At 36.7% G+C, this 27387-nt stretch overlaps 1 protein-coding gene across 3 annotated transcripts in view; it reads right to left on the reverse strand.

Annotated features, from left to right (window-relative positions):
* Positions 1-27387, reverse strand: part of LOC150093822 (protein lifeguard 2-like) — a 355713-nt gene that overhangs the window by 94074 nt on the left and 234252 nt on the right. For all 3 annotated transcript variants that reach the window (XM_090413186.1, XM_090413185.1, XM_090413187.1), the window contains 2 exons: positions 19603-19653; positions 10388-10427 (listed from right to left, as the gene is read on the reverse strand). In XM_090413186.1, coding sequence (XP_090269312.1) covers positions 10388-10427; positions 19603-19653 — 91 coding nt within the window. The remainder of the gene's footprint in view (positions 1-10387; positions 10428-19602; positions 19654-27387) is intronic.

Here is a 27387-nt window from a genome sequence, read left to right on the forward strand (position 1 = left end):
GTCTCAAGTAGAGTAATGTGGGCAAATATGAGAATGGGGAACTGGACAATGAGACTTATTTGTGCCTATGGTCCCACAGAAGGTTCTACTAAGGTAGAAGTGGAGGAATTTTTTGAGGCTTTAGAAAAAGCAACTGACACAATGAAAAAGGAAAAGTTGGTCCTTGTTGGGGATCTAAATAGCAGAGCAGGAAATGATTGTGAGACATACAAAAATATTTTGTATGTCTCACAAATCAGTATGAAATGTTTTGCATTTTTTTTTATGTAGGAGGAGGAATGACCTACCAATTTCTTGAGTGTAGTTGCAAGTTTCTTGGCTAAGTGATAACTGGTGTTGACTCCAACTATCAGTTGTAACAGTGTATTTGTTTTGTGTATTTTAGGCAGACCACAAATTCTGGGAGTGCAGGCATAATGCGGTAATAGCTTTTAATGTTTTCCTCTGGCAATGTGATCACTGCTTTGATTAATTCTATTGTTTTCTTTTTGATGCAGTTTGTAGGATTATAATATATCTGGTGAAAAAATATTACAAAGACAACATGACGTTTTCCTGATGACGTCAAAACGTCAAGTGTTGTCTTTGTAATTATAGTAATTACTCCAACACGTTTTTGTATGTATAAATTCTTCACTATGAATGCCGACAATTGAACCTTAAAAGAAAGAACAGCATTAGCGATGATTCAGAGTAAATCGCTTATGTATACAAGAAAGAGGATAGGTGATATAACAGAATCCTAAGGCACTCCTGCACTGGTAATAAAGCTTACAGTGAGTGCCACCCACCATGACCAAGAGCCCCAGAAATGTCAACAGCACATTTCTCTGAACCATTCCATGGTACATATCCAGTATTTGGAAGATAGTGAGAGAGACTGGAGTGAGTCTATGTAAAGGATCATCCGAGCCAAATTTTCTGGAGAGTATCAAGAATTTTTATGGAGGTCTTAAGTGCAATACCCCAACCAAACATGTGAACATTATTCTAAGGATGAGCAGACTTTAAAACAAGAAGCAGATCTTGGAACTCACTGGCAGACATTGAAGGAAATGATCAGCCAGAGAAGCATGTGGTTAAGTTGTCTGAAAGGGCCAGGGATTTAGATTGGTATAACTTATACTGGTGATTGCTGAACTGGTGAGCCTCTAGGTAGTGGAGAAGTTGACTGTTCATGACTTTCGTCATTATCTTGAAGAGAACTGAATGATGGTGACTCATCAGTAGTTTGATGCCAGACTTCTATTCCATTTATCCAACTTATCCCCTCATTTGGGGGATAAATGCTTCCATCCAAGCACTGAGATAAGTATGAGCTGAAAGGAGAATTTAAGAGTATAATGTCTACATAAAGTAAAGAGAGATGAATTATCTCAATTTTGATACAAGCTTAATGCCACTTTCTTACATAATGCGATCCAAACAATAATGAATAACTATGATAGTAGTGTACCCCCTCATCAACTGATTTTCCATCAAACTATCTTCCTCTACCACTTGAATGTTAACTATATATTGCATCTCATTTACACCATATAACTGTAGTATTTTGAAGAGTTTTCTTCTTAGCAACTTGATCTATGCTTTTTTTATTTTCAGATGTACAAAACTTATAGAACCTTGTTATGTTATGATTTCTTGACTCTGAATCCATCTTGTACTTCTAAGTTTCTCCTTCCACGATTTTTCTTAGAATCTTTCTTGAGTATTCTTGCATAAATCCTGGAACACTCAGTATAGAAATTTCCCTAATTCTCAGATTGTTTTATTTCCCATTTTACAGATGGGTACTATGACAGCTTGACTGCTATCATATGAAATTCAACCTTCTAAGTTTATGAATTATGCAATGCAGCTACTGTAAAACTAATACTTCCATATTTGAACATTTCTAGCTGAATATTGTCTTTTTCATGCTAAGGTTTTTTTTTTTTTTTTTTTTTTAAATCACTCAAAAGGTCATATGGATAAAATATCAATTCTTGCTCCATAAACATGTTATATGTTTATTTAATTAATTTCTATGTCAGTTACTAATGGGTAAACATTTCAAGGCCAGTACGGTGGTTAATTAAGAGTAATGCTGAACAATAAATTTCCTGAAATGAATTCTAGAAAAGTACCAAAATTTATAAAATTGCAAGTAAAAAAAAAAAAATTCTTTTGCACTTTTTCTCATACATACTACACAAACAGACCACTCAAGAGTTTCAAGAACTTTGGGGATCTAGTGTTCTTAGTACTAAACATAGTACTGATGTTTTATGAATTAGTCATTAATTGATCACTTCTTATAAACAAATTTCTTGTAAAGTATCTATACACTACTTATGAAACTTTTGAAAAGCATACTTTTATCTGAGGATTAATTTTAATAAATAAATAATCCTCAAATACCTTTTGTATTCTTCAAAGAAGTGAAACTCTTTTAGCTATCATGTTTGGAAATTGACAGACAGCTGGCCTCTGCCCTTCTTCGACATTATGGACTTACAGGGTTATGAGAATATGGTAAATAAGTGCTGCCATGCCACCTAGGTGGTATTACCTCCTGAAAAAAGTTCAGTCACTTTTCTTTTTTTCTTTTCTTTTAATTTTTGCATTAAAATTCAAGTTCCTGGAAAACTTGGAATTTTTCTTTCCCATTTTTCATGTGAATCATCCACATAAGGATATAAACTTATACATTAGAACCATGGGTGTACTAAGGGGTAGATAATCCAGAAATCCTGCTAACAAACAAATCAAACTTTCAAGTTACTTCAGTCCTTTAGATAAGCAGGGTGGTGGTGGTGGTCTCACAACAGGCAAGAAAATTCATCTCACCTCCACTACCATTAACTCATTCAGGAACTGTCTTAAAAAAAAAGCCTAGAAAAGAGTGCTTAGACTGCAATTAGAATTGGAATTGAACCTAAAAGTTTTTCTTAAATACTATTACAAAACATACTTACCATAACAAACAGTGAAGAGTTTCTGCACCAAATACTATAAAATTAAAATTCTTTGCATACTCTTCACTGTTATATAAATCAGAGAATGGCTAATACACTCTCACAACTGATGTAAGAATTACATTCTGCAAACTTTAGATAGCTCAAATTTTATGCAAGTGATTTAATCCCTTCGCCCATTAATCACATAACACCTAAGAAATAGAGGTTATGTTTATGCAGTAGTACATTAACACATTTTAAAGGTTATTTCTATTAATTTCAGTCACAATTCACATATAAAAATGAATTTCAATATGTAATTATTAATGCAAAACATGAACTTTCCCATTCATGTGTTGTCTCCTATCTAGGAGGTTGGCTACCATGATGTTACTCAAGGTTAACTATGGGCGTAACGACATGTGGTGAGGACCCTATGTCTTCCACATATTGTCGTAGGTATTCATGATTGTAATCCGTGTGTGTTCGTGGGCCAGTTTGCCTGTTCTCAGGGATGAAAAATCCGAGTTTCTGGGTGAAAAAAACTCTCTACCTCCATATGAGACTGGCTAACTCACCTTTAGTCAAAAGAGACCAGATATATATTCCTCACATCATAGATGGAAGCGAACCCAGGTCTTTCCAACCAAAGGGCTTTGTCTATACAAACTGAGCTACAGAGATTCTCAAAACAATATAATACAGTATAAATAGTATGAGAAAATAGAGAGGGGAAAAAATGCTTGACTGTTTGACCTTCCTTATGAAATTATCAAGAGAACTGCAAAGTAGCTTCTTTCTTCTCTTCATAAAAGCTCTCGATAACAAGCTAAAAGTATCATCTATTTGTCTTTGGGATTTTAAGATTATAAGGCATTAGGATCCTCACGAATACAAAAACATACAGCATGCAAACACTAAAAATATAGCTTCCATGTTGAAACCAAGACTGAGGAGAGTTCATGCATGTGCCAGGTGTCTGCCTTATGCCATTAGATGGTGAGAGCAACACAGGCAGGTCAAGAAAAATTTTTATAATTCACTTTTCTAGGGAAATTTATAGAGTGAAAACAGTTATATAAGGACTTTTTACTGAAGGTGACATGAAAATGGCAAGCTTTTCTCCATTATTTCTAGCCTTTGCACTAGTTTGAATTTATATAAGTCAGGAACTGCCTGTAATTTCCTAAAAAACAAAAAGCTGTTCCTAGCAGAACAGCAATCTGTAGTAAGCATAACACCTGACAGTCTTTTTATGGATAATCTGGAGAAAAGGTGTTTATTACAGGTTTTAAATAATAATCAGATCAGTTCATAACAGAAAATATTGTCTATAAAGAATAAGAGCCTTCTTTCAGAATACCTTAAAAATACTCCATCATTTAATAATTGTTGGGATCTAAATAGCAGAGTAGGAAATGATTGTCAGACATACAAAAATATTTTGGGAAAATGTGGAGAAAAGAGCAAAGCTAATAATAATGGCAAATACCTGTTGGATTTCTGCTCAGGACATCGACTGGTTATTACTAACACAATGTTCCAACATAAAAATGTGCACAAATTCACATGGAGAGAAGAGGCAAGGAATAATAAAAGCCTCGTTGACTATGTTATTGCAGATGGTGATGTTTTCTCCATGGTGCAGGACACCAGACTGTACAGAGGATTTGAAATTGGAAGCGATCACAATTTAGTCTTGAGCAGGATAAAATTGAATTTCATATTGAAAAGAATAACATGTAAGAAAGTTTTAAAGTGAATAAAAGTTGAGCATCTCTCAGATGTGAACTGTAGACTAAAATGCACAAAGATTATTGAATGAAAGAGTTTGAGAACAGGAACCAAACCTTGGAGATTCAGTGGCGAGTCTTGAAGAAAACCCTGATTGATTCAGCCAGAGAGGCATGTGGTGAGGTTGTCTGCAAGGATAGAAAAATTAAAACTCCATGGGGAACACAGGAAATTAAAGAGGCGGTGAAGGAAAAGAAGAAAGCATATCAAATGTTCCTGGCAAATGAATCAGCTTGTGCTCTTAGACAACAAAGAGACAAAAGTAAGAAAGCTAAACACTTTGTAAAACTAGCTAAACAAAAGTCATGGGAGACTTTGGCAAGAACATAGAAATAAATATTAAGAAGGGTGGCAAAATATTCTGGAGGTTGTTGAAGCTTAGAAATGGAGGAAAGAGTACTGTAAAAGGAGTTAGAGATGATAAAGGTGGCATGAAACTGCAGAAAAAGATATTCTTGAAGTGTGGAGTAATTACTTCGAAAAATTGCTAAATTATTATTATTATTATTATTCAGGCCTCCAAGGAGTCAAAAGACTCATCGAGGGAGATCCTTCCTAAGACATAAAGTCTGTCAAGACTCATCGAGGGGAGGTTCCCCCCCCCTGAGAAACAAAGTCTATCATACCACTCTTTAAACTCACTGACCGTTCTCGCTCCCACCACTCCATCAGGCAATGCATTCCACGGCTCAACCACCCTCCACACAAAGAAACCACTCCTTACCCTCTTGCTCACAGTTTCCTTTCGTAACTTCCAGGGATGGCCTCTTGTCATCACTCCTTCCCACTGTTCAACCAAGCGAAAGAACTCCCCAGTGTCAACCCTGTAACCACCTCTCAACAGTTTAAAAGTCTCAATCATATCACCTCTCCTTCTATCCACCAAACTCTGCAGTCCACATTCTCTCAGCCGATCCTCATAACTATCCTTGTGCAGTCCTGAAACCATCTTTGTCATCTGTCTTTGTATCCTTTCCACAGTTAATTTATCCCCTTCAAATCCTGGGGACCAAATCTGAGAACAATAGTCCAAGTGTGGTCTGATCAGACTTATACAACGGAATGATAACCCTCTTATCTCTGCAGGTCAGTGTCCTTCTCATAATAGCAGCAATCCTCTGTGTTACCTTCACCACCTTTGCAATATGTCCCCTAAACTTCAGGTTTCTATCAATCATCAACCCCAGATCTCGTCTCCCCTACTTCCTCCAGTATAACTCCTCCTATAGAGTATGCAGCATCCCATCGATGTTTCCCAAACCTCAAGACCTTACATTTTGCTGCATTAAACTGATACCCCCATTCATTTGCCCATCTATCTAGCTTATTTAAATCCTCTTGCAGGGCTACCACATCTGCACTATTACTAATAATCCTTCCCAGCTTCGCATCATTCGCAAACAACTGAATATCCCCCTGCAATCCACTGGCTATGTCATTGATATAAAGGTTAAACAATATAGGTCCTAGTACTGAGCCCTGTGGGACCCCACTTGTAACCCTCTGCCTCCTGGAAACTGCTCCACCATACACAACTCTCTGATACCTATCAGACAGCCAATCCTGAATCCAGTTGACCAATCTGACATCCAGACCCATGTGCTGCAACTTAAATATCAGCTTATCATGTGGCACCCTGTCAAATGCCTTCGCCAAGTCTAAGAAAATTGCAGTATATGCCTTTCCCTCATCTAATGTTCTTGTAACTTTATTATAAAAGGCTAGCATATTGCTAAAACAAGAGCGTCCTTTCACAAATCCATGTTGATTCTCACAGATAACATTACCCTCATCTGCCCAATGATGTATACGGTTCCTCACTACTTTCTCCAAGATCTTAACAACTACTGATGACACACAGACTGGCCTATAATTAGACACTTCCAGTCTGTTACCACCCTTATGCAATGGCACTATCTTACCTTCCTTCCATTCCCTGGGCACCTTTGCCAAAGCCAGACTTTCATTGAAAAGCCACGTTAAAGGCATTGTCAATTCCCTAGAACATTCTCTCAAAACTCATGGTGAAATCCAGTCCCACAGCTTTACCATCCAGTCCAACAGCTTTACTGACATCCATAGTACTCAGTATCTGAAACACACTCTCCTCCTGTACCTCCAGACCTCGAACCAGTCCTATCCCTCTAGCATTAAAACTGACTCCTCTAGGATGAAATACTCCAATAAAGTGTTCATTGAACAATTCCACTATGTCCTCTGCATCAGTCACTCTATTCCCATTTTTATCCCACAATATCATTCTTCCACAGTCATTTCTCCTCCTACTGGCCACATAGCTAAAAAATTCCCTAGGATTTTCTTTGGATCTTAGGGCCAATCTCCTCTCATATTCCAGTTTCGCTTTCCTTACCACACTAGTCACTCTTCTGGCCTGTGTCTTACATTCCTCATGCATCTCTTCACCTGTCTCCTTATATCTCTTCCATAGCCTCTTTTTCGCATGCAATTCCTGTTTAATATTGTTTGTCATCCACTTTACTCCAAATTGCGTCCTCTTCTTCACTCGTGGTATACAACTTACCATTGCTGATAACAAATATTCTTTCACAATTTCCCACGCACTAGTGATATCCTGGCCTTCCAATTCCTCCCTCCATGAAACTTCCCGAAGTTGGCGTCTAAGACTATTATAATCACCTGCCTTATAATTCCACATAAGTTCCCGTCTCTTTGATACTCCTGCATGTCTATTCATTTTCCAGGTCAACACCATATGGTCACTCTCTCCAACTGGTGGGAGAGACATCAACTCAGTTATTATCAACTCTTCTGATGCTATAACCAAATCCAAAACTTTTGAACCTCTTGTTCCCCCTGTTACATGTTGCCTAAGACATTTGTCCCTCAAGAATTCTAGAAATTCCATTCCCCTATTGCTACATGCATCTTCCTCTCTCCAATTTATACTACTGAAGTTAAAATCTCCCATAACAATCATTCTTCTTGCACTTGCCAAACTTAGCTGTCTAAACATCTCCTGGTCCCCATCCTCTGTGCTCCTGGGTCTGTAGCAACACCCCACTAAATATCCTGTCTTGCCTACCTCTACCTCACACCATACACTCTCAAAATCATTTGTCTCACTTCCTTCCAAATTCTCCACTCTTAGAGGACATAGGTCATCACTTATCATAAGCAGTACCCCACCACCACGCTTTCCCCTCCTATCCTGACGAAAAATGCTATACCCCGCGACTTCTATTCCTGTTGTTATATCCCCTTCTGTCAACCACGTCTCAGTGATCGCAAAAATTTTTGGCCAGGCTGATGCTATCTGCGCCACCAATTCCTCTCCCTTATTCCGGATACTCCTGGCATTAGTATAAAGCATATAAATGCCATTGTTTCTATACCCAGCATTATCCCTTCTAGACTCCACTGGGCTCAGTGTTACCTGACATTGTCTCCCTTCTCCGAAGTATCCATTCCCACAAGAGGCCACCCCTGCTATCATCCTCCCTGGGACACACTGACTCATTCAGAACAGCAATCTCTCCAGATGCCTACGTCCTTTCTCATTCAAATGTAAACGGTCTCTCGCATGCAATTCCTCTCTTTCCTCAAACGCACTCCAAGCATCCACATATACCAGTCCTCTCTTGTCACACATTCTCGCTATTATGCCATTCAATATCACCGCTCTTCTGCTCAGCTCATCATTATCATACCTAGGCAACACGCACACTATTTTTCCTCTCTCTGTCTTCTTCCGTACAGTCTCAAGCAAAAATCTCATATCTCTCGCTGCCCGACTTACATTACCACTCAAGTCATTCGTTCCTACCATCACAATCATCTCATCCACCATGAAATGAAACAAGTGAAACCACCACAAATGAAACAAGCAGTGATAGTACAGTGGAAAAAAACACTGACCAGGCATACAGTCAGGAATACATATCCATACTTGAAGTAGAAAAAGCCATCAAAGGCTTTAAATGTGAAAAGGCAACAGGAGTAGATGATATTCGACCAGAAATGCTGAAGTAGTATGGTGGTATAAAAGTCGTACAGTGACTGCACTGCCTAGTTCAGAAGGCCTGGACAGAGGGGCAAATTCCTGATGATTGGAGTAGAGCTATCATAGTACCCATATATAAAAAGGGAAATAAAACTGAATGTGAAAATTACAGAGATATTTCCCTACTTGTTCCTGGTAAGATTTATGCCAGTATACTCGAGAAACGGTTGAGAAGAATTGTGGAAGAAAAGCTTGGAGAAGAACAAGCTGGATTCAGGGCAAATAGAGGCTGTCAGGATCAGATCTTCACTTTACGACAAATAGTCGAGAAATCATGGGAATATAACAAAGATCTGTATTTAAGGTTTGTTGATCTGGAAAAGGTATATGACAAGGTGCCAAGAAAGAAGCTATTCAATATGCTACAGTTATATGGTGTCAATGGGGCATTATATCAAGCAATACTTAGTCTGTATTTGAGTTGTAAGTCAGCAGTTGGAATTGAAGGAAGTACAGGAAGATGGTTTAATGTTAAATCTGGAGTGAGAAAAGGATGCACATTATCTCCTCTGTTATTTATTATCTATATGGATTACATTATGAAGGAAAGTGGTATTAAACATGATATCAAAATTAGAGATGTTAATGTCAGCTCTCTGCTTTATGCAGACAATGTTATACTTCTAAATAAATCTGCTACAAGTCTGAAAGATTCCCTGACTAAATTGAATAACTGTTGTAATAGATATGGTATGAAGGTCAGCAATAAAAAGACAAAGAATGAAAATAGGCAGAATCGTTAAAAATGTCAACTGCGTTGTGAACAGAGAACCTGTGGAACAAGTAAAACATTTCAGCTACTTAGGCACGATTTTTAGTGAAGATGGTAAATTAAATATGGAAATAGACAATAGAATCAACAAAGCTGGTATGGTAGGAAGTCAATTGAATAAATTCGTATGGAATAAGAGAGAAATTAGTCAGAACACTAAATTAGCTGTATACAAGACAGTGTTTAAATCAATTTTAACTTATGGATCTGAGAGCTGGGTCAGAAGTAAAACACTTGACCAAAGACTAGAGACTGCAGATATGAGAGTCCTGAGAAAGATTACAGGCGTGAACAGATGGCATCAATGGCAATATCATATTAAAAACGAGGATATTAGGAAAGAACTTGATATTGTCAGCATCCAGGAATGCGTTAGCAGAGGTAATCTCAGATGGTGTGGTCACTTAAACAGAATGGGAGAGGAAAGATTAGCAAAACAAGTGTTCTCTGCCAGGTTGACAGGAAAACGACCAAGGGGAAGACCAAGATATAGGTGGATTGATACGGTACAATGTGCCTTAGCTGATAGAAATATAAGATCTGATAATGTTGGAGTCTTGAAAAGTAACAGACTGATTTGGAGGAAAATTGTAGATAGGAAGTTAATAATGATGTAAATTTTTCATGTAGTACTATCATATCCTGTACACCCCTTGAGGGTACATGGCAGGAATTTGATGATGATCATCATCATTTAATACAAAAAATAATATAAAATTGTGCAATCAATTTTTAAATGTTACCAGTTCAATAAATTTAGTATAACAATTATGCTGCCTTTTTCTTCAAATTATACATGCTATAAATTATATAAATGAAATACAAAATAATATTACTTACAAAGATACCAAGAAGAATGATGTTAGATGGATATTTCCTCCTAAAAAAATGACAGTTTCAATTAAAAACATGCTTCAATATTTAAGGTAATGAATTATTCAATTATATGCAAGGTAAACCAAAAATTTAAAATCCACTAGACTATAAATATAAATTATTACTGATGTTTTAATAAACTTTGTTTATAAAAATGTCCTATAGTGCAGCAATAATACTTTGCAAGTATGCCAAAGGATAATCCTCTCTAGTAGTCAGAGCATAAGATGACTTTTTGTTGAAAATATATAGAATGAAAACACTTATATAAGGACCTTTTACTAAAGGTGACATGAAAATGGCAAGCTTTTCCCCATCCAGAAATAAAGTTTTTCCTCCTAAAAAAAAAGGTCAAACTAGTCAAAGAGGATGTGCAGCTGATACCAAGGGAGATTTATAGGGTTTATTCAAGTCAATTTTTAGCCACAACATTCTATTAGACCTATAAATGCAAATAAAAAAAAAAATGTCAAACTAGTCAAAGAGGATGTGCAACTGATACCAAGGGAGATTTATAGGGTTTATTCAAGTTAGTCACAACATGCTATCAGACCTATAAAATGTAAATCAAGTGAGTCCTTTAACTATTTTTTTTATGGCTGTATCATTGTTTTACATTTAAAAATATTCTTATTACATGAAACTGGAAAGATAAAAAACAAATTCACCCAAAGAATTTTCCCACTTCTTATCCAAAAAAAAAGAAATGAAACACATTTTCTACATAATTTTCAGATATTCATCTAAGTTCAAAATACCCCTGAAAACAGAATGAAAATGGTTCGGACCGCATATAAAAAGAAAGGTTATCATCAAGTTCATAAGCAATACAAAACACAGACAAGAGTGACCTGCATGAAGAGGAAATTAGCCTAAGAAGATCAAAGAAAATCTCAGTTATTTTACTATGTTACAAATAAAAGGACTACTTTTTGTGATTTAATCTACAGAAAGTTTTTGTAAACCTTCTGTAGATTAAGATTTATACTTACTATATTTATATATAAAAGTTCCATGTTTGGTTTCTAGAGTAGAATTTCTGGATTAGGTTAAATAATAATAATGTTGAAGAAAGATGTTGGCTTAGCTTCCCCCACAGTACTAATGTACTGTGGGGGAAGATAAGCTCAACATCTTTCTTCAACATTATTATTTAACCTAATCCAGAAATTCTACTCTAGAAACTAAACATGGAACTTTTCAGGCCACTTCAGGCCTGCAATAAACAGGGCAATGGTCTCCCACCAGGCTATGAAATTCATCATCTGCCTAAAGATAATAAACATTCATGTCCTCAGTAGGGTTCATATCTGAAGCCCATTGGTTGGAGAGTGGATATACTAACCACTCAGTCAACCAAGCAGATATATTAACCACTCTCCAATCAATAGGTCAGAGTTTCAAATCCCACTACAGGAATGGACATTTGTGAATGTCATTAACAGGAAGATGACCTTGATGAAAGAGATTCCACCAACACACCACTTATTTGGAAGCATGAAGTAGCTTGAAAAAATGTATGTTTGGTCTCTAGAATAGGATTTCAAAATTATGTAAGCTATTACAAATACTGATAAAAATTAAAAAAGGAACAGCCCACCCACAGTAATCAGAGGTTTGCAACCTTTTGTGGCTGGAAGTCTTTTTCTATTACTGAGTGTTCAAACTTTGCAAGGATTTTTCATCCTATAACACTGACTGATGTAACAGGAAATGTGAGAACTGAGGTAGATAAAATGAAGATCTTCAGATATTACAAAATCTGAATGTGAAAGGGATATCATCCCATGTGTTACAAAGATATGCAAATGAACTGGCAGTGTCTCTGGCCAGGCTGTTCAAGTTTCAGTGGCTATGGCAAGATCCCAAGAGCAACACGAAAATACTTCCATTACATAAAGGAGCACCAAGATAGATGTAGTTATGGTGGTTAAGGCACTAGCAAAGTTAGTGAAAGGCAGAATTCAGGAATGGTTCACTGAAATGCTGAATTTGCTGATGATACACTATGAGCAGGGCTCAAACAAGCTATGCAAAACCCTACTTGCCACACAAAGCACATTGTGTGTGGTGAGTAGGGATAGAACAATTAATCATTAATCACTTTGTGGAACTCCACTATTGAGTCAATAGTAGAGTTCCCACAAAGTGAATAATTATGCTACATGTGTTAAAAACATTTTCTTTTGACCAGTCCATAGCTACTCACCAGCTGGCAAAATCAACCCACCACATGCAACTAGGCTGCATGTGGTGAGTTGTCAAGCCCAAGCTTGGCTGCATGAATGGTATGTCTTGCCTTAGTAATTTATTTCCTATACTACTGAGGCAGGTTAAAAAAATGGCATAACATGATACTGCTGAACTTTGTGAAAGAGTTTGGCAAGATGGTGATCAGAACTAAAACTGTGTTAAGTGCAGCAATGGGAATCAATGACTAGTGACAAGGGCCTCCTTATCCATTGGGCTAAATGGGCTATAGCCCAGGGGTGCCATTGATCAAAGGGCGCTTAAGAACCGAGTATGTTGAATTAAAAGCAACAATATGCAATGTCGATATATTTTAAAATAAATAAAATACGGGCGCTTAAGAACTGAGTATGTTGAATTTTAATTCAACAATATTAAAAATATTGTTGAATTAAAATCAACAATATGCAATGTAGATATATTTTATTTTAAAATAATTTCTTTTGCAATGAAAGTTATTTAATTAATTATATGTATTATTTAATTATTGCTCAATCCAATGTGATTAAAGCGCCAACTTTTTTTAGACCAGGGCACTCAAATTTGTTAAGATGGTCCTGCTTGTGGCACAAATAAAAGTAGATTATGGACAAACACTAAAGAGTAGCAAACAACAGCAAAATCCAGAAGACCAAAATAGGAATGATTTGAGGAAATCTAGTTTTTTTGCTGATGATGCAAAATTGGAAAGGGAAAAAGAGTAATAAAGATAGAAATCTTGCAGGACAATTTAAATAGACAGGGTGGGCAAAAAAAGGATAATAAGGTTGATGCTTGCCAGTTTAATACAAAAAAAAAATCAATTTATGCTTTGGGATGGAAAGTTTACAAGCTGTGTTTATAAGAATGGAACTTGATAGTATGAAATTGATAACCAGAGAGTTAAAGTTCACAGAGTATACTACAAAAGATCTCACATAGAGAACCTATATATACACAACTGAACATGACAAGTAGAGATAGGGGACATGATTATCCATCTTTATAAGGTTTTGATATGGCCAAATGGATTGTTGTGTTACTTGGTTCATCTGAGTATTCTGGGAATTAATAAGTCATGGAGATGACCTTGAGGTAAGTGACCAAGATGAAGATTGAGTGAAAGTTAGTGGACCACAAAGATTTGGATGACAAGCAGAAAGGAAAAGATACAATAGACACATAAGTGATTACATATATGTTTAGGGCCTCTAATAGAGAGGCAATGTACAGATTCTCCCTATCAAGTCAACCCTGCCATACCATACCATACTGTGACCTGTTTCCACAAAAGGGCTCAGGCAAACCCAGTGAATATTCCCACTACAAAAGGTAGATGACCTTCATTGCCTAGTTTTAATTTTGGCTGCAATCTCTGAAATAAAAAGTTACCTTTACACTTACTTTTCTGACATCCAGCACAAATATAAATGACATTCATGACTTAAGGTCATCTAGACCAGAACTTCTTAAACTTTTCCCACTCGCAACCCCTTTTTGCCCAAGAAATTTTTACACGACCCTAGGTATAAAAATAGGTATGCAAATCAAAAATTTACTGATAATAAATCATAAAGAAATTTATATTAAAACAATTCTTTGGTATACATATAATTTTACCATTTACACAAAGAATTACAATACAATAGTCTAGAATCCAAGCAAAGGTGTTTCTGGCAGCGTTCGATGGCGTTGTGTGGCGTGACGGCATGCTCAGTGCAAAGTTCGCATGTTGTGTGTTCAGAACCAAGGCTGCAGTGAAGTAGCATGATGCAACACGAGCAAGCACTGCCAGAAACACTTCTGATTTATTATGCATTTGATTTTGAATTAATTTTTGGTCATTTTGCATTCAGAAACCTTTTGCTGTTGCCAAATTTTTCGCGACCTCCCCTACATTAGGTTACCCAACCCCAAATGGGGTTGGGTAACCTAATGTAGGGGTTACCTTTTGCCATAAGAATGTTTTTGTGAAATCTGATGTTACTCGCAAGAGAATTGCTAAGTTACAATCTCATGCTTTTGACCTTCTGTGGGTCAAGGTTTCCTTGTCAAATTTAATAACATTAATATGCTGCATTTATGGCCTCCAAAACTCCAATAACCACTCAGATCTCTTCTCCTTCCTCTCCATAAAGATCAACCGTCATCAATCCAGCTATCCAAATGGTGAGGTCATCTTCCTAGGGTACTTTATTGTCTGCAAGTCCAACTGGTTCCCCTTTTTCAACACCAATGACCAAGCCAGACAAGATGCAGAAGTCCTTGCTACAAGCAGTGACTTAAATGCAAATAGTACATCTGCCTGATTGAATTGCTGATAACCCTCTTCACTCTCCAAATACTATCTCTTTTTAATCAGTTCTCCTTCCAGATACACCATAGGGATCACCACTCCTCTCAGTAACTCAGACCACAATCTTGTGCAACTCTCCTTTCTCACAGAATACCCTTCTTCTCAATAATCCCAGCCTTGTGTCCATTGGCACTACAAAGGTACAAGCAAGACAACCTCCTTTCTGCAGTCTAACTACTGCTTCCACTCCTTCAACCTAAATACCTGCTCTGAGCAAGTCACAGAAGTTATTCTCACTGGGTACAAAAGCTTCATTCTCCATTCTATCCAAAATCCTTCTCCAGTTTCTAAGCTCTGATTTCAAGTTACTTTCTTCCTTAAATACACACAATTATGACTGGATACGAAATCCATTTGGCACAGTTAATACATCAAGTTCTGAATTTTTGTTACAAGAAAAAGAACAATTAGTTACCTTGTCAACAGATCGTACTCTAAAAATGAAAATTCTCTGAAATAACTCCTGAGGAATTTTGGATTTTTTGTCCAAGCCGAATACCCAGCGCTCTCCACAAAGCAGTGAAAATTTTGCTACGGTTTTCAACATCATACTTGTGTGAGCTCGGTTTCTCAATATTAACTCATATAAAAACTAAAAAGCGTGAAGACTTGCTAATATAGACAAAGAGATGAAGGTAGCTATATCACATATTAGATCTGATATTGCTGAAATCTGCAAAAGCCGACAAGCTGAAGTATCACATTAAAATAAGTTCCATTTTTATAAAAGGCAAGTCTATGCATATTTTTATTGTTAGTTTTATGACCCTAATGCTTTTGGTGTTCCCCAAATTTTTATTATTATCCGAAGTGTTCCGTGACTCTGAAAAGGTTAAGAACCACTGGCATAGACGAAGACTGTCTCCTTCCATACCAGTAAATGAGCATTATATGCTCAATTACTTTTTTTTTCCACCATCAGGCCAGTAGTTTTAACAGTTGACAAATCAGTGTAACTTCAGCATACCAGTAGATTGTAGTGCAGCTTGTTTCTTTGTATATACCTGTATACTCCAGATGATGACCTCAACATGAAGGTCGAAATTTCGAGTGATTATTTTGGTTTCTATTAAACTGAAGTTTTACTCAAACACAATAGTTGTTTCCATAATTTTTATAATGAAATGAGGATCATATGCTTCTTGCAGTTTTTCAGATAATAAACATAATACTAAATGACCTGGACATCTTCTGTGGCCAATGGCATTCCTCCAATTGTACTCAAATACTGTGCTCCAAAAATCTGTTCTGTATAATTTTTACAATATTTATACTTAGCTGATACTGGATGGGATATATAATGCTTCCAATGCATGGAAGCAATTATATATCCACTCTGTTCCAAAAAATGGAGATGGCAATCTACCCTCAAAGTACCAACTAACAGCCATCACCTCAGTTCTCTACAAAGTAATGGAGAAAGTAACCAAATAGTCAACTTCTCTACTACCTAGAGGCCCACCAATTAGAAACCACTAGTGTGGATTCCATCATTCAAGATGGTTGGACAGGTGTCGTAATAAGTTTCAAAGAAACATTCTCTTCCTCTTGGCATTTCCAGAGCTTCTAAACAAATCTGACAGACCTCGATGCCTGTCAAGGTATTTTGGGTATTACTGAGGATAACAGTATGTGAGCTGAGATCCTTTTGTAAGAGAAAAGGTAAGACTGCATTTTGGTGGTGTCAAATGTGACCAGATTGTCCTCACCCCCCATTGAAAGATGTATGCAAATCATTAAGGTATTAACTGTAGGTGATCTTGAAGCTTAGGATGTCTGAGCATTGCATGGTTTGTCAAATGAGTTGAATGAATAGAGAGTACTATCATCCACAAAGCTCTGAATAGGATTAACAGTGATTGAAAATAGGTAATTTATGTGCAGGAGAAATAGAACAGAACCCTGCAGCACTCCTGCATGAGCAGTGAAGCTTGAAGAGAGGAAACTATCAACAATGGCAAGCAGTGAATGTATATTACTAATATATATATAAAATTAACAGCCTATTTTTCTACCCACTGCAGGATGAAGGCCTCTCCCATTGCTGGAGGTTTTGGGTCTACTACTCCCATGGTGACCAAATCCATATTGGGAGAGGACAATCACAAACATCCATGCCTATGCACCTAAGTTGTGACTTACAAGTAGTTGTAAGGTTTCCTCTGAAAGTTTATGGTCTTTTTGTTGTTTGTTGCTTTTGAATTCATTGGCCACTGAGATTATTACTTCCGTTAGGTTTCTCAGCTAAAAAATCGGCTAACGCCTTTTTATTCCTCTATATAGGGATTAGGTGAGGCCGTTTTTAGCCCCATCTAACTTTTGGAGACTGAGTGGGCACAGTTCAATCTCCACTGGTACTCAATCAAAGATAGCTGGTCCAAGGCTATCACTAATTAAGCGGCACGGAGTGAAGAGAGACGGCTCAACAAGTGCCGCCATCTCGTGGTCCCTAACCCTAACACTCGTATTTAATGTCTGAAAATAATGTGGGTTCTACGGTCGATTTTCTTGAGTTTACTGGACGAAAAACCCAAGTTTCCGGGAGAAAAAACCTGCTTGCCAGAGATCGACTAACTCAGGAACAGGTCGAAAAAAGGCTTAAAAAAATTTCCTCTAGTCGCCGACTAGATTCGAAACCAAGAAGTCTTACTTCGTGCAGTTAAGCACTGTGGTGTGTAAACGCCAAATCCACTGAGCTACACAGGTTCTCCGTTAGGTTTCTGCTTATTTTATTTATGTCTTCTTCAAATATATTTATTAAGTCTAGTTTTTGATCGAGTTTCTCTTCGCAATCCTTCTTGTTTTCGAAAGGTTTTAAGTCAAAACTTCTTGATTTTTTGTTGTTTAGTCATTTTATTATTTCCAATTTGGGATTTATTTTAATTTTGGCTCTGACCAGTTGTTGGTCACATCCTGTTTTTACTTGATTTAGTACTGAGGTATCTTGAACTATTTCTTTATTATTACACAGTATATAATCTATTTCATTTTTTATTTCTTTGTTTAGACTTTTCCGTGTCCATTTTACTTTTGAGGGCTTTCTTAAAAAATGTATTCATAATATAAAACTTGTTACTGATAGAGAATTCTGTAAGAGCCATTCCTGCGTTGCTGCTTGTACCATATATGTAGGTCCTATTGTGTCTATTTGGTGAATGGGATGACCTACTTTGGAATTAAAATCACAAATGAAATATAAAAGATAAAATCAGAACAAAATATATCAGTATGCAAAGAGGAAGCTAGCCACCACCACCACCACTACACCTATCCTGAAATCCTTTAATATTAAGAAGGTAACAGGTCACAATTTCACCATACCTGAACTTGATCATGAGAACTTTTTGGAGCACATTAGTTGCACCATGTACAGTCCCACTCCTGAAACAATTCCAAAATCAATCCCATTCGACAAGAATCCACTTGTCAAGAAAATTATTCCAAAGGAGCATGGAAAAATGCTCATTTGGGATGCTGAAGAGAACATCTATAGAAGTGATCATATTCCTGTTATTTGCACTACCTTCACAGGAATTACATTCTCAAACATGGATGCACAAATATGGAAAATGGCCAGGATGACTGGAATACTTTTTCCCATCTTGCAAAATTTAATGCTGAAGTAGTCAAATACCTATCAGTGAAGAAGTGAAGTATGTCAAAGATTGTTGCTGCAATTCTACAAGCCTCTCAATTTCCACTGTATCCAAAGCTGTGGTGGAACCCAGAGTGCCAAGCAACCAAAATAAAAAAATAAAATAATAATAAATAAAGACAGAGCATGGGTATATGTTCTGTAGATACCCTTCCACATCAAATCTCATGGCTTTTAAATGTACTCAGGCCAAAGCATGTCATATGAGACATCAGAGCAAAAACAACCTTGGACAATGGTTAATCAAACAACCAATACAAAAACTGTATGGGGGTAAAACACAGAAAGTGAAAGGTAGATGTAGAATTCACTATTTGTCTACCTTGGAACATAATGGATGTGTCATCGCTGATTCCAAAGCATTGCAAACATTTTGGGAGAAATTTTTCTAGAATCTTAGCAACAGCTTCATACTCCTGAGTTTTTAATATTGAAAAAGCAACAAGAGAAACAGTGGCTTAACTTTTTCTACCAATAGGCTAGAGCTACGTAATCAGCCATTCGTTAAATAATAACTATAAATAGTTCTACTGTCTCATGCCAGTGAAGTCAGATGACAAAAGACATTTACTGCATTTAAGCTTACTTAATGGCATCAACAGATGATGAAAATTTAGTTGAAAACTGACGGTTGTTATGAAATTCATGAAAGTACACGCTATGTGTGTTCAGAGTTTAACCATTTTAACTACCGATTCCATTAGTTAGCTAGTATGCTATATACACCCCCCCCCCCCACTCTCTCTTTATCTCTAATTATACTTTGCAAACACTCTCAAAAGAAACAAAAAAGTATAAACTAAGTTTTTTTCCCCTCACAATTATGTGGGCTATACACCAGAATTATCAATATTGCTTCTTTACAGATTTAATGCCATGCTACACAAAGCAAAAAGTTCATTGCTAATTTTTAATACTCATAAAGAAAGTTCAGGTTACCTTACTGATGGGCAGCAAACCAAGACAAAATATACGACCAGAAAAGTCACACTAGAAAGTAAATGTTATTTTAAAAATTTAGTATTCTGAATTTCCAAGCACATTGAGAAAAATTGAAAAAATTAATTATTTAGTATTTAAGAAAAATTAAATTCAAGATTTAAACTTCAGGATTGTTGGATGAATTTTTTTTTTATTTTATTTTTATTTTATTTTTATTTTTTTATCAATTTTCGAAGTTATCAAATTAGAAATTTTCAGGATTATTAAGTTTTGTATAGATACAGTTATATTAGTTATGTTCTATAGCCATTCTATATCGATTAGAATAGTTATAAAATATACTCTTTTTATTAAAAGGATGGTTAAAACAACTAATTATTAATGAAAAAAATTTTATAACAAATTACACAATATTTACAGGCATACAAAAACAAAATGAAATGCACATATGCAAAATAAGAACTAATCTTAAAATAATCATGTAACACTTGTTTACTGTAGTCAGTTGTATTTTTTTTTTTTTTTTATGAATGGAAAATTTTAGATAATGTGATCTGCAGAATATTAAAGCAAGTTGTGTAGATATCTAAAAGTCTACTCAGTGATAAGAGCACAACTTATACTTAAATAGGTTACAAGAATTTACTAAACAAATATTAAATAAAAGTATGATTATTATGTTATCAAATTTAGCTATATAAGCAATTAAATCTGGTCTTGACTACTACTCATGTATACCCCTGCCACTTGAATGCATATACAAGAATTTAAATTATACAGGAATTATATTACAGAAATGGAGTTGACACATACAGGAAGATATGCAGTTAAACTGGATAAATTGCACAACGGGGGGACTTAAAAAATACACTGTCGACTTTCACTATAACAGCCTATTATAAAGTCCTGAGCAAAGCTCTATTAGTATAGAGATGTGCTGAAAGAGATTCACTATAGCAACTATCCACTATAACAAATTACTGTGGTCCCCAAGAGTTTGTTACAATGAGAGTCAACTGTATATTGCTTGTTGAGTGTACAACAGCAATAAATAAACATGAATAATAAACTGGATAAGAAAAACTGAGTATAATACGAATATCTACTTGCTATCATTTGTTCAGTGAAATCTGAGACTCCAAAGTTGGTTCTAATTGTTGGCAACAGAGGGGTTGAATGAAGCAATTTTCATAGGTTTGGAATTAGACAGTGAAAGGATGGTTGATTGCCAAATAAGCAGAAATGGTATAATTATAGATGCAGATTCACATAAAAAAAATGGCATCTGTAATTATATTCAGACACAAAAACTGAATGCCTATTTAATAGGAAGTAGAGTGAAATAGCAAACAAAGAGGTTATCGATTAATTTACTTCTAAACAGTACCAAAAATCTAAGGGACTTTTAGGATTAGGGATATAATCCAACAACATTAGAACAGTATTCTGATCTCCAATAAACATAAGAATGATCTTGAGATGAAACTGAATATCAAGAAGTACAAAGGAGGTCAGAAGGAACTACAAGCCTATCACAAGACTTTAAACTGACTGCACAGAATGACGATAATTCAAAGATCATGTTCATCAAGAAATTAAATAAAATAACTATCACTAAATCAACAAACAAGTATACTTCAATTACTTCATGATTAAGGTAGTATATATATAATAAACTATTGTTTCTATTTATAAAATTCCTATCTTTATGAATTGCACTTTCCAAGTTTTAAAGTTATGATTTATTTATTTATGCTATTTGACAATACATACATTATTTTAAAATTCCCCTTGCACATTCTTGTGTGTTACGAGAATGTGCAAGTGAACTTGCAGTGCCTCTGACAAAGTTGTTTAATCTTAAGTCTCAACTCTGGCAAGGTTCCAAAGGAGTGGAAAGAGAGTAAGAGAATTCCATTACATAAAGTTGGCTCCAAAACAGAAGTAGCAAATTACAGACTAATTAGTATCTATGGAGTAGTGGTTCAAGTATTGGAAAAGTTGGTTAAAAGTAAAATTCAGGAATGGGTGAAGAGGAATATAATACTTTATAGTGACAGCATGGCTTTGTAAAAGGTAGGTTCTGCCTCAGTAATTTATGCACATTACATTGCCAGCCTGGCTGGCCGAGTGGTTAGCGTATCCGCTCTCCAGCCAAAAGGCTGCGGGTTCGAATCCCGCCATGGGCACGGATGTTTGCAATTGTCTTTGGAAATACTAGTGGTGGTCAGTGGTAGATGGCGTTGGTGTAGTTGTGGTCAGTTGGTGGATTGAGTTGTGGAGACAGTTGTAGAGCAGGAGGTGCCCTCCCTCGATGAGTCTTTGGACTCCATGGAGGTGTCAAATAATAATAATAAGGTGACAGCAGAATTGGATAAAGGAAATGGCTACACTATGATACTGCTGGAATTTGCAAAGGCATTTGACAGAATACTGCATGGAAAAAAGTTGGAGTAAATGAGAATGGATATGAGGCTGGTGGCATGAATAGGATAGGGGTGGCTGAAGGTGGTGTATGGTGGAGTGGAATGAAGACAAATGAGTGACTAATGGAGTACCCTAGGGCTCTGTACTAAGACCAATACTCTTTAATTTGTATATTAATGATATAGCAAAAGATTTGAAGGGTAGACAGTTATTGGCCAATGATGCAAAACTAGGGAGAGCAATAATTGATAAAGGTGATGTAGATATCTTACAACATGAATTTATTTATTTACTTATAAGATGTATGTATTTTAGTAAAAAAAAAAAAAACCTTACAAGATAATTTAAATAAATTGGCAGTATGGGAAAAAGGACAATGGTTGTCAATTCTTTAATGTTGTAAAATGTAAGGCAGTGCACTTCAGGATGAAAAGATTACACACCATCATACTTATGGTACTAGTTTACAGGAAATGATGAGGCTAGGGATCTGGGGTGATGGTGGATAGAGATTTGAAATTTAGAGGACACATTGCAAGAGTTAGCAAAATAGCTCAGAGGATTACTTGGATGCTGAAGAGCACACTAACAAGTAGAGATATGAAGAGGGATAATAACCTCCTCCCTAAGGCTATGATTCGGCCACAACTATGCACAGATTTGGCCACCTGCATTTCTTGGGGTGACCGAGCTGGTGTCAGGTCTGTGGAAGGTTCCCTATGAGGATAGATTGAAGGTATGTGGGTTGCAAAGTTTAGCTGACAGGAGTAGGATATGATAGAAACTTATAAGTTACTAAGGAACACTATAAGATTGATACAGAAAAAAATTTTTCAATGCATGAGGAGTAGGGAGAAAACAAGGGGACACACTTGGAAGCTGTCTAACAGTGTGGTAAGTAAGGGTGTGCAGACTAGGTTCTCTTCTTGGAGAGTGGGTGAATGAGTAGACTGGATTGCCAGAGGTAGTTGCGAGTGTCCCAACATTGAATAGGTTTAAGGAAATGTATGATAGGCATTGTGTTAATGGATAGAGTGAGTCTCCTGTGATGCATCTTTTAACTCTATGGAGTGTTCATAGCAATAATAATATATGGGAAATTTTCTATTGGTTAGGATTAGCTTCAGAGGCCATTCCAACTTACATAAGTTTCACCTTACAAATGGTCCTACAGAATGCAACCCATCCATAAATCAATTCAAGAATAAGCAAAATTATAGTTAAAGAGAATCAGTTGTGTATATTAAGTTACAGTTGGTTAATTATCTGTGTGCAAAAGTAGATAAACAAAAGTTATGGGAGCACTTTGGTAAGAATATAAAAGTAAATACCAGGAAGGTTTCAAAATGGAAGTTATTGAAAAAGCTTAGAAATGAAGGAAAGAATACCATAAAAGGAATGAAAAATGACAAAGGTGACACGAAAATTAAAATCAAGAATATCCTAGATGTCTGGGATAATTAATCTGAAAGAGCAACAGAACAGTAGCAGAAAGAATTAAAAGAGAATGCAAACAAGAATACATATTAATCCTTGATGCAGAAGTATAACATTAGTCTAGCTCTCACTATAAAAAATAAAGCTGCATGCGAGAATTCACAAAAGGATTTTCACTACTAAGTGTTCCAGGTAAGATTTATGCAAGAATTACCTGAAAAAGAGGCTGAGAAAAATTGCAGAAGAGAAACTTGGAGAAGAACCAAATAAAGGCTGTCAAGTTCACATTTTCACTTTACAACAAATAATTGAGAAATCAGGAAATAGGACAAAGATCTGTACTTCAGTATTGTAGACCTGGAAAAGGCATATGACAAGGTGCCAAAAGAAAAGCTCTTCAAAACGCTACTGTTATATGGTGTAAATGGGACATTACAATGCGCAATACAGTCTTTATTTGAACTGTAAGTCAGCTGTTAGAATTGAAGGAGGTACAGGAAGATGATTTCATGCAGATGTGAAACAAAGGTGTACATTATCTCCAGTTATTCATCATTTACATTATCTACCGATAATTGTGCAGACACCCCCCCCCCCGTTATTTGACGTTATGGGATATTTTAGGTTTGATAATAACGTAAAAACAGGTGTACAGATAGCAGGAAGCAGTATTTCATCATAGCAGTTGAATACAGGTTGTATGGCAACACAACAATAACTAGGCAACTTTGAGAGAGGTGTCATCGTGGGCTGTCATATTGGTAGCATGTCCATACATGCCACTGCTGCTCGACTGGAGCATCCAATCAATGGTTGGCAATGTGATCAAAAAATGGAGACATTCTGGCATCGCTAGTGCAGGAAAATACCCAGAGCAGCTGCCGAAAATGACTGAGTACATATTAATACTGGGGGTACATTTTAATACCTCAGGGACATGAGGTATTAAAATGGGTGGCACGCAAAAACCTGCTATAATCGGCACAGACCATCCATGATAAGTTCCAGAGTGCCAGTAACACCATGATCAGCACTAATACCACAGAAAGCAGCGGCATACAAACCAAACATCACAACAACGAACAAGGTGGCAAAGAGCATGTGAACTGGACCACTGACAGTGAAAAACGGTATTCTGGAGTAATGAATCAAGGTTCGCTTGTTTTTAGTCTGATGGCGGGGTGTGGATGTAGCCTGGTGAACACTTGTTACCACAGTGTGTTATACCCCACAGTAAAGTTCGTGGTGGAGAAGTAATGGTGTGGGGGTACATTCAGCTAGTTTGCAGTGGGATCACCTGGATAATCAGGTGCTGTCTACACTGTGAAGTTTTATGGAATGGACCTGTGTTACTATCAAGATACAATGCCCCATGCCACAAAGCTGCAGATGTTATGGAATGGTATGAAGAGATGGGTGTTAAACGACTGCCCTGCAGAGTCCTGACCTCAACTCCCATCGAACACCTGCGGGATGAATTGGAGCGGCGATTGAAGTCCAGAGTAGCATGTCCTTGATCTTTCACTGAACGCAGTACTGCTTTCATAGGAATGGACACAAATTTCACCAGATGTCTGCATTGATACCAGCAGGCGAACCCTAATATCGGGTACGTCCACCGTTGGCTTGGATCACTTCCTGCACCAACTGAAGCAGGCTTTCCATAAAGGACAAATGTAGACATAGGATATTAGGGTTTGCCAGCTGGTATCAATCGCAAATTGCTAAAGTGTCTGGACAATTATTGGTAGATAGTGTATATGAATCACATTATGAAGGAAAGTGGTATTCAAACTGAGATAACATCTTCAGAATTGAAGATGTTATCTCAGCTCTTTACTTTATGCAGATGATGTTATACTTCTAAATAAATCCAGTACCAGTCTGCAAGATCTCCTGACTAAATTGAATGACTGCTGTAATACATTTGGTATGAAAATCAGCAATAAGAAGACAAAGAAAATGAAAATATGTAAAAACATTGAAAACATCAACTATATGGGGAACTAAAGACTAGAGACCACAGACATGAGAGTTCTGCAAAAAATTAGTGAAGTGAACAGATGGCATCAATGGCAGCATCATATTAAAAATTAGGATATTAGGAAAGAAACTGCCATTGTTAGCATTCAGGAATGTGTTAACAGAGGTATGGTATCATCCCTTAAACAGAATGGGAAAGGAAAAATTTGCAAAACCAATGTTCCAGGTTGGGAGGAAAAAGATCTTGAGGAGGACCAAGACATAGGTTGATTGATACAGTAAAAAGTGCCTTAGAACACAGAAATATAAGATTTAATGTTTGAGTCTTGATTAATTTTGAGGAAAATTGCTAATCCTGAGTGACCATAGTGGAGAAATCGGATGTAATCTTGGTGCTCTGTTATATGGATGTTGGCTGTCCTGCCTGTTTATCCATAGTAAGAAAGCTTTCAGCTGCAGGGTACCTACCTGGTAAACTCCAGTGGTTATAGCCGGTCTTTGGAGAAGCAGATAAGGGCTGTTAGCTTTTATGTGTGGTTTATAGGTGGTCACACAATTGTGCTTTTTTTAATACCTTGCCTACTGTTTTTGAGATGTCATGGATACAAGGGATGGTGATGGATTTGCTAATCTACATTTGGGAGGGAGGGAGAGAGAGACTGTGTGTGTGTTAAAATTGTTTGTATTTGTTGAGTGATGTAGTCATTGGCCAAAAAGTGTTTTTTTTATGTGGGTAAGCTCTGTGTTGAGTGCACTGTTATTTGAGCATATTTTTGTCCAGTGGACAAAGGTTTTTATAGTCCCAAACTGTTGGGAGAGAGAATATTGTGACTGTTGATGGAGGTATCTGTCTCTGTGTGTAGGTTTTCTGTAGACTGTGAAGGCCAGGGATCGAATTGGTTGTCTTGTAACTAGGGTGTCTAAGAAGGGCAGACTATTGTTACTTTCTATTTATGTCATGAATTAGTTCCTTGGATGTTGGCTATTCAAATGGGAAAGGAGAGTGTGTAAGGTGGCCCAGCCAAATTGCAAACACCTCATCCAATAGCATAGCTAAATAGTGGGTTTAAGGGATGGGAAGAATTTAGGATATTATTTTCGAATGTCTCCATGAAAAAGTCCTGTAAGTGTCTCCACACAGATTATACTAAAAAATGACCATCATTCTAAAAGACTGATCCACCTACAGCCTACAAAATTATGACCCACCCAAACACAGATTACAAACATCCATAGACTACTAAAAATGTTACCTTCTCACCAGCAGACATAGCCAGTATCTATCAAACCAAATCTATCGCCATTCCTTATATCCATGGCTTCTCAGAAAAGGTGGCCAAGACATTAAAAAAGCACAATCTTGTGACCACCTATAAACCACACAAAAAAGCTACTAGCCCTTATATGCTCTCCCAAAGACCAGCTACAACCTCTGGATTTGCCTGGAGTTTACCAGATACCCTGCAGCTGCAAGTTTTATAAACAAACAGGCAGGATAGCCAATATCTGTATAACATAGCACCAAGATTATATCCAATTACAACACTACAGCTGCTCAGGATTAGCAGACCATGACCTGGATACCCTGTACAGAATCCATTGGAAAAAAGCCACCTTACTCCACTGAAGTAAATTCAAGTTCGAGAGGCTTTTCCTGGAATCAGCTGCAGCTCTTATCAACTACCCTAACCTCAAGAAATATAGTTGTATCAGACTCCCTCCCCCACTCATATGAGAAACCCTCATCCATAGAGTCAATCCCAACGACCAAGAACTCCTAACCAAAGCCAATAGGTGGCATAAATTTAGGACTCTAGGTTTCCTGTATCTATCCAGTTTCTTTTCTTTTTTTTTTTTTTTTGTTACTGAAGTGTGCCTGCATGCACGTGTTTAATACAAGTGTATTTTTCCCTGATGATGCCAAACTGATTTCGG

This window comes from Typopeltis vanoorti, chromosome 23 (assembly GCF_054136105.1).
Source record: "Typopeltis vanoorti isolate ZY-2024b chromosome 23, IOZ_Tvanoo_1.0, whole genome shotgun sequence".
NCBI lineage: Eukaryota > Metazoa > Arthropoda > Arachnida > Uropygi > Thelyphonidae > Typopeltis > Typopeltis vanoorti.